Below are 9,650 nucleotides of genomic sequence, written 5' to 3' on the forward strand. Positions count from 1 at the left end.
ATAATTTTAATTTTTTTTCTAAATTTCCTACACCACCACATACCCCCTCCCTCTACAACCCCACCCACTTTTTTTTAATTATTAATTATTATTTTTTAAAATTTTCTACAACACCACATATCCCAACCCCCCCCCCCCCTCCCCCGATTTTGGGGTATGTGGTGTTGTAGAAAAAAATTTAAAAATAATAATTAATAATTAAAAAAAAATGGGCGGGTTGTGGAGAGAGGGGGTATGTAGTGGTGTAGAAAATTTAAGGAAAAAAATTATAAAAAAGGGGTCAAAAATACTCCTGAACTAAAAAGAAAGAGGAAGGAGAGAGGTTGACGTGGCCGCCCATGTGGATATTTTTTCCATGTGGCACTACCACGTCAGTTTTAACGGTCAACCGTTAAGTGAAAAGCTATTTGTGGTCTCTTTTGATAACTGCGAGGGTATATTTGATCCCAAAAATAGTTGAAGGGTATATTTGGGCTATTTCGTATAGTTCGAGGGTAATTTTGACCATTTTCCGTATATTTAAAAGACAATAGGAAATTGCATTAAGCCAGTACATATCTTGTTGAACCTCCTCAAAGATTTGATTGCGCTTTACTAAATTTATCTCTAAGTATTTACGTCAAATCAATATTCATAGTTAATAAATGTAAATTTTCGTGTCATTTAGTTACTCGATAATGATAAGTTGATACGATTTGATATAACATCGCGTGCGAATAAGTTTTTTTTTTTACCTTCACGATCTTTGTTGCTTGTTCTTTTCGTTAGATTGATTGTTTGTCCAGGAACTTGTAGTGACTTGTTAGGCTGTGAAGAACCCAAAATGTTAAGTTGAGATATTATTGAACAATCCATATTCCCAAGGTAGAAGATCTTAATTAGGTCTGTAATCTTTAGGAATCGAACAATTTTTTTCTAATACTACTTGCACAATTATTGTATATTCCATTTCTCTAATTATTGCACAAATGAGCTTCTAGCTTATTTGTAAATATTTATACATTTACAGAGTAGTGGCAAAAAAACTAATGGATTTACGTGAATCATAAATTAGCTAGATCCGCCTCTGGTTCTTGAATGTGCAAGTTTTATGGTTCTGACCTCTGACAACAATTCAGCTTGACAAAAAACGTAACTTGAGTAATTCAGTGCTTCATATGGGGAAAACGATAGCACAATTCTACTGCCATTCATTGACTTATAGAGACCTCTTTTGCATTATAAAAAAAGAAAAATATGGTAATTGTTTTGACTGCATTTATTCATGATCGAATACTATTTACATATTGTATTGATTCGATTTTTATAAATTTACCTTGTTCTTTGTGTCCCATACCCACTTCTCTCGATGATATCAAGATGAAGGTTGAGCTTTTGAGTTATTTAACATTCCAATATAGGGAAATGCAACAGAGATATTGAAGGATGCTAAAGTGAAAATACAGAAGCTAAGTCTTGACATGTAGAGGGGAAAATCAGAACTATAGCAAAGGGATGTCAATGCATTAGTATCATCCAAGAAGGCATTGCTATACAAAGAATGGGCATTTTTCCTGCCACTGATGGATAAAAACAGTATAATTTTATCAACATACATGTGAAAAATCTTCAGTGCAGCTGGGGACTTTAACAGTGTTTATTGCTCTCCCCGGCCTTGGGTTCCACAGGAATTCACTTCTCCACGGATACGCTTCTGCAGATGCTCCAAGCTGGCTACCCGCTGCATTGAAGATGTTCTACCCATCTTATTCCCCCCAACTGCTGCAGTTGCAGCATTCTGCTGTACATTTCCTATTGGAGGAACATCAACCATACCATTTTGGATTCTAGGATCATGGTTTGGCATATGATTATTTGGCGGCTGTTGGTAGTAGTGATGTTTCGGATCATCTTGCACAGGCACAGCTGCGTCTGCTGATGTGTCTGAAGGACTACCAGAGAAGGATGGCATTGCTATTGAGGACATCTCAGACATAGCTTGGAATAAGGGATTTAACCCAGTAACTCTTTTAACTGTTTCTTCTGCCATCTTCACCTGCACAACAAACAGCTAATGAAGGAAGCACTTTTCGTACGTGTTTCTAACAGCAGATAAATTTTTTTAACAATACCAGGCATGTGTTTTAAAAGGAAACACCAACAATGATCGAACTCCTCTCTCCACTTGTTAAGATCTACAAAATTATCAATCTACTATATAATGCCTCCCTAATTAAGAAGGAAAAGAGGATGAAAGAATTGTCATCATGGCAATCCTGTTCTTTGGATCTGAAACATGCCTCAATCAACCAAGGTATCCTCAAGTAGGTGGTAGAAGCGCAACATAATCATGTTGCTATAGTCCAACCAAAAATAATGTATGTTTTGTCTTTGTTGACGGGGCCTGATAAGCACTAGAAGCATAAAATGAAAACAAAAAAGAGATAGCATAAGCAACATGGAATTGCCACCTCTTTACCAAGGAAAAACTCACACCCACCACCCACCCATTTTTTTCCTTCTCTTTTGGTTACAGGAAAAAATCATCACTGTGTCTCAACCAAAACAATTGATGCACAAAACAGGTGTCTTCTTGTAATCTCCAAACAAATTACTGGACCAACTTCCTCAACCACAACCAGTTAAAGTAGCCTTACCTTCGCTCTCAATGTCTCAACATCTGCTTTTAAGACACGATTATCAACAGCTGCTTCATTGTATTTCTGGCTTATGTCAGTCAGACGTTTCAGTAGGGAGGAGTTTTCTACTCTCAGTTGAGAAACCTACCAAAAATAAGGTTTCATAAGACAATAGTCTTGCACCGACATAAACTTACACACGACTTAAGAAACATACCTGTGTCTCAAGTTCTGTAAGATGGGCCTGCTTTCTTCTCCTTGAACGTCTGGCTGATTCTCTATTTGAAAGCATTCTGACAAACAAAGGGGTTGATATTATTAGGACTTTGACCAAATAAACTTCACTATCAGATAAACCAATAATAAGCTTCACATTTTGGATGCCTACCAATACATTACCACTAAGACATGATTCAAGTAAGAAAAAGTTTCTAAACAGAAAAAGCTGGAGCATCTTATACCAGTGAATCATTGCACCTCCAACCATATTATTCCCCTATGAAGGAATATTCTGCATGTAATGAACAAGCAGCCTTTACATAATGACACCTTCCATAAGTAGTGTAATCTCTTTCCTTCCACCAAAGCAAAGAGACATCTAGTTCAATGGAGGCAACATTAATTGGTAGCATGACACTCTCTTCTCTGAGACAGGAAATGGCAGTCCTCTTTGCCAGCCAAGAGAGGCCAAATTGTCTTCAGAAGCTTTAGACTTTTGGCAAGGCTATAAAGTATCTTGTATGGTCCTTTTATTATAAGCCTCGTACTTGAAGTCCACACTTATATGAGGGTGCATACAATCTTTTGCAGATAGGAGGGTTTTAATATGCAAGAATGAAGGATACAATTTATATCACACCAGGTGTGAATCCAGAATTTGCACAAGAAAAATCAGCTGAAGACAAAGACAAATCTCTCCAGCAGCCAACAACTAAGGGACCATACCAGACACAAAAAGAAATTTTTGCCCATTACTCTATGTGGCTCATACAGGCCTATCAACAAGTCATTTTGGTCTCATGCTTATTATATTTTGAACGGTTGGGCAAAATATATGCTTTATTTTCATTCCGAGTGTTGGTCATACCTGTTACCTTTTAGAGGGAGTGAGAGAGAGGAGAAAGAATGAAAAAGATACAGATTCTTTTAATTGACCGTGTTTGTCTCTACAAAACATGAAAGTGAGTGTATATGTATGCACGTGCATGTGCGAGTGTGAGTGTGAGTGTGTGTATGTGTACATAAACTGCTCAAGAAAAAATATATACTACACATATATAAGAAGCAGTATACTTTGGCAGCAAAGAGGATTTGATTGGACCTCTTTAGTCACAAACAACTATGCCTCGGTAGCATTCAAACAAAACTTTTATCTTTACAAAGCATCAATAGTCATGCAAGTGTTCTCGAATAACATGTATGAATCAAAATTGAGTGTTGTCCAATCAAGTGAATCAAAATTGAGTGTGTATAATCAAGGGCGTTTACTTTTCATAAACCGCTGTCCACAATCGTTTATATCAGATGTAAGAATTGAAATCAACGGCATCTAATTTATCAGAAACTCATGAAACAACTAGTATGATACGTCTATCCCCAAGGTATTAATAGATCTTTTGCCCCTTCTCTCTTTCTCAGATTTGACAGCTATTTAAGTAGTACTACTTGTACAAAAACTATAAATCATAGTACCTCCTTACGCGTTTCGTATCAGCTGGATCTGTTCCTTGAGTCGTTTCTGTTTCTCCTTCAGCTTCATCATCATCGGATTGATCTCTAGATGAACCGCTAGTTGTTGACTTCACCTGCACCCCAGCTTTCTTCTGCACTGCAGGCAAAGAGGGTATTCCAACTGGTCCACCAGAATCCTTATCTTGAACTTTTCTCACTTCCTGACCAGATCCTGCAGAGAAAAACGAACCAAAGGCTGAATGCATGAAACTAATTTCCATGATACATCGTACAGTAACCTGCACCAAGTCTTTGCCTGTTCTACATACATTTATCCTTCAGCTGCGTATTACACACTTCTTTGCTGATGTAGATGGTTGCATTGTCAAGTAAAGAAGAGAACCATAAAATTACATCAGTAGTTAAGCAAATGGAGAAACATTACATCAAGGAGATAGGAAAATGACTAGAATGATGACTGCAGATGAAGAATCAGAACCCAATAATTTGCAGTTAATTTCTGTCATTGACACGGGTAGACCAATTCCTATGCATGAGGATCCTGTGTGAGGCATGATTGGAGCTTGGAGGACAAATTACTATACCAAATGTCCCTAGTGTACTAGGCTCTAATTAGAGGCAAGATTGGACCTATTTAGTTACTTTTTGTGGATTTGAACCTAACTTCATGGTTCTCAACCAATTTCATTGACTACTAGGTCACACCCTTGGGTATTGGGTATAGAGGTTGTAAATTGAGCTCAAATAGCACGATGTTCAAGTTGGCTCGCTTTATTTGCACTTTGCAGCCTACGTTCTAGACTTCGACTATGGGTACACAGTTTTGAATTATCATCAAAGAACATTTAATTGGGGATTGAAAGGCGTTTTCATCATAGAAAATTATGAATGATGGAAAACTATGTTGAATTTATATAAAATCTCAAGGAACATGCATTAGGCAGAGGTTCAGATTTCCTTGCTTAAAAATTAAAATACTTCTAATTATTTTTCTTATTTGTTGGAACTTCTATGAATTTGTTTAAGTATACAACTGACAATTATTTTTGAGATACCATATAAGGTATAAGTACCCCCATAACGTAGTGTGACTAAGGCACCACCAGTTTGGTTTAAATATTCAGATTCCTTTCAAGTTTGTTCTGTTTATGTAAAAGAATGTTAACTTTCCGCAAACTAATGGTGAAGTGACACAGGCATGGAATCGATGAAAAAACAGACAAAATTTGCGTAATCCAGGAATCACTCACGTTTATTCAAATGTTCAGATAACCATACAACCTAGAAAACTCCTCCCTACTGATACGTATGACTGACATGTCTGCTTCATCCAGGAATCACTCACGTTTATTCAAATGTTCACATAACCATACAACCTAGAAAACTCCTCCTTACTGATACGTATGACTGACACGTCTGCTTCATCCAGGAATCACTCACGTTTATTCAAATGTTCACATAACCATACAACCTAAAAAACTCCTCCCTACTGAAATGTCTGACTGACACATCTGCATCATCCAGGAATCACTCACGTTTATTCAAATGTTCACATAACCATACAAGTATACAACTGCCATCAGTCATCAGCATCCAAAACCAATATGAAAAAGCAGGAAGCACAGATCTTAACAAATTACGGGTCAGACCACTAACCTCTTAGCTAAATATTGTAACTTTCTATAGCAACATAAATCTACAGAAAGCACATACTATCATAACACCAAAATCAAAAACATCATACATAATCACCGATAATAAAGATGAAATCAGCATCCCACCTGCAAACCACATTATACATCAACAACACAAGAGAAAAAGCGAAATTAACCTCAAAATTGGGTCAACACTTACCTTTAGTTGAGATGTGAGATACTGATTGTGATGCACTAGCAGTCTCTGGTCCTTTGTCAGGTGCCGTAGAACTTGAATCTTGAGGCTTTAGATTCTTCGCCTATGAATTGACGGTATAACTCCATTAGTGGATAAAATTACTCTACGATTTAGCTGAATACAGTATCAATTATTTGAGCGCGAAACTTTTCAAAGCTAATTCGAAAAAATAAAATAAAAAATTTACGCGAGTCAATGCGACTGCAGCACAAGCCAAATCGAGGCGACTTTTAAGGAAGGCTTGATACTCTTCAGCATCAACGGGAATATTCTGCGGAGGTGCGGAGCCAAACGACGTCGCCGGCTTCGAATTCAACGCCGTACTGGAATTGAGATTCGGAGTAGAAAGATTCTCATCCTTGATCTCGACGACATCGTTTTGATGTGAAGATGACGACGATGACGCCATTGTAGATGGCTGAGGGGGAGATGAAGTGGTCGTACCGGTGGCGGCGGCCTCTTGGAGGAAACGCTGGAAAGCCCATTCGGAAGAGCTGCGATTCATCATCCTCGAGTAGGAGGCGGCGGCGGCGGAGTTAGGTGAATCAACCCCCAGTTCCGCCGTCGGCGGCGTCGACCAAAAATGGTCGCCAATGTCATCGTCCACTGAAAAGACCCTATCCATGTTTCTCTCTCTAAAAAAAACAGCCGAGACTTTTTAGTTTTTAAGAAATTAATGGGAAAAGGAAGAAGACACGAAGGTTGAGTTTTGATTATATAACATCGGGTATATGTATGGATTATCATGGTGGGAAAATATGGATTCTTATGAGATTACTTATTTACCCTTTTCTTTTCCTTTTTAGTAAATATTTTTCTAATTTTGTTTTTCTTATAATTTAAGTTATATATACTTGTCATAAAAAAAAAAATATATATATATATATATATATATATTCTCAGGTCAATCAAATGATAGATATAGGTAAGTTTTCTTTGTAATTTTGAATAAGACAAGTTATCTAATATAAAGGATTAAGATGATTTGATAATATATATCATTGAAAAAAAGGATATGTAAGAAAAGTTTATGGTGAGATGACTGAAATTTTTCCACCTCTCATCATAAATCTCGAAATCGATCATAGGAATTACAAAATAAAAAAAATATACCAATAAGCGTCTCATTAATGTGTTTATTTGAAGTAAATTCAAATTAATCCACCAATAAACTTTGAATGTCAAATAGTATGTATACCTGCAATAAATTAAACGGAAAAATGATCTAAAATGTCCTTGACATCCACCTTTAAGTTCAAAAATGACATTTTCTTTAACAAAAAATAGCATTTTAGGCCCAATAGATGGATAAAGGCATTTTGTATCATTTTCAATAGTTTGAGGGCATTTTAGGCCCTTTTTGTAATTAAAATTCTGTTAAATAAATTTTGATTTATAATTAAATTGTAACCAATAGATGGTCGTCATGTGTTTAAAAAAATTATTTAAATTATTTAATTAAAATCCTGTTAATAGGGCCTAAAATACCCTCAAACTATTGAAAATGGTATAAAAATGTCTCTCGTCTATCTATTGGGCCTAAAATACCCTTTTTCTTTAAAGAAAATGTCATTTTTAGACCTAAAGGTAGATGTTGAGGGCATTTTAAGTCTAATAGATGGATGAGGGACATTTTTGTATCTTTTCCAATAGTTCAAAGATATTTTATGCCCTTTTCCAGAAATAAAATAAGTGAATTGTGTGACTTTTATATAAAAAATTGTCAATCATTTATAGTTATATAAACATGTGATTAAAGAAATTTGCTTCACCGTTGAATTTATTATTCAATGCATTTATAGGTAATTATATATGATATTATATTTACATTGATAAGGGTGAATTTAGGAGGTAAAATAATGAACGTAGTAATTTTACACATCTATATCTATATATAATCTAAAGTATGTAGCCAAGGTGGTATACCATCTCTCTAAGGCTACCATTCATATTTATCTTTTTTCTTTCTTTTTGACATTTTTCTCTATTTTTCATATTTTTCTCTAATTTCTTTCAACTCTTTTTTAATTTTCCACTTTCTATTTAAATTTTTGTGATATATACACTAAAATTAAAAAAAAATAAAAAAAAAAGTGTTGTGACATTTTTTTAGGTCAGAAATTGATTTTATTTTATTGGGCTTCTTCTAATCATAAATTGACAATATTTTTTTATATATATTTTAAGTATTTTATTCTTTTATTTAAGGTGTTTATAAAAAGTAACCACTCTTAAGTCATATCTCTTCAATTTCTACTCTTAATTATATTCATAACTCCCATAATTTTCATATTCATAACCCTTAAACTTTAATTTGTAATACCTTATGGTATTACTCTATTATGCCTATATAAACTCATATTTTGTTTCATTAAAACCTCCATTTAAAGTTAGTCTCTCTCTTCTCCATCACTTTTTGGCCTACGAATTATAACATGTAACACGAAAGGAGTATATGAAGACCAAAAAAAAAAAAAAATCATTCTCAAGTTTTTATTTTCATTTTTATGTATTTGGTTGTGCTTTCTTAATTTTTATTTTTTTTTTACATATTTGTTATCCTCCTCCAAGCAAATATATATATATATATATGATCAAGAAAATCTTCACGACAATCATACTAAGGTAATTTTAATAGCGGTTATAATTTTAATGCATCATTTTTGTGTGGTTGGTCGAAAAAGTCAATTTTCGTCTAATACTAATTTAATAATTATAAAGTGTAGCGATTATGATATTTATTTGATTTCAAGAGGTTGTGATTTTGAATTGCTAGTACAATCTATTTTTATTTTTATTTTGCAGATGTGTTGTGTAGTTTAATTTTTTTTCCTCTTTTTGATATAATTATTTTTGAATTGGTATGATTGGAGTAGAAATATTATAAATATCATACATAATGCAATATCATATTAATAATTGTATATATTTCTCTAATGTTTTATGTTATTATCATTAAATAATTTATTTTAATTATTCATAATTATATTTTAAAAAATTCTTTAAGTAGTAGCATATGACGAGGACTTTGATATAACTTTCGGGAGCGGAATATAGTGGTGGATCTACTTGCAAATGAAGGCCTAGAAGGAAACTTTTTGAAGCTTAATTAAAAATTATTTTTGCTAGATATTTTTTTACTTTGGCTTGAAATAGTAACATAGAAATACCTACCGACAACACTACTTTTTTAGTTTTCAACGATTCTATTTTTATTATGAAGCATAATTTATATAATTATCTTATTTCAACCAAAAGAATTATGATGGTAAGTTTTATATTTATTTTTCTCGCAAAGAAAATTAAAGATGAAATAATTTATTCTATAATATCATTGTCATTCTTTTACGTGTGTAAAAATTTATTTTTGTAGATATTCTTTTCTTGGTTGAAATATATTTTTAATGTTTTTTTTCCTTTTTATTACATCATGAATGTAATATTATA

At 33.8% G+C, this 9,650-nt stretch overlaps 1 protein-coding gene across 1 annotated transcript; it reads right to left on the minus strand.

The window, feature by feature from the left end:
• Positions 1-1,463: 1,463 nt before the first annotated feature.
• On the minus strand, positions 1,464-6,892 carry LOC129886330 (light-inducible protein CPRF2). The gene is made up of 6 exons (XM_055960977.1): positions 6,391-6,892; positions 6,165-6,264; positions 4,311-4,521; positions 2,836-2,911; positions 2,637-2,762; positions 1,464-2,035 (listed from the first exon to the last, which is right to left on the minus strand). The coding sequence occupies exons 1-6, from the start codon at positions 6,826-6,828 to the stop codon at positions 1,637-1,639; spliced, it is 1,350 nt and encodes a 449-aa protein (XP_055816952.1). The 5' UTR covers positions 6,829-6,892; the 3' UTR covers positions 1,464-1,636.
• Between the last annotated feature and the right edge of the window lie 2,758 nt (positions 6,893-9,650).

Source organism: Solanum dulcamara, chromosome 4 (genome assembly GCF_947179165.1).
Source record: "Solanum dulcamara chromosome 4, daSolDulc1.2, whole genome shotgun sequence".
NCBI lineage: Eukaryota > Viridiplantae > Streptophyta > Magnoliopsida > Solanales > Solanaceae > Solanum > Solanum dulcamara.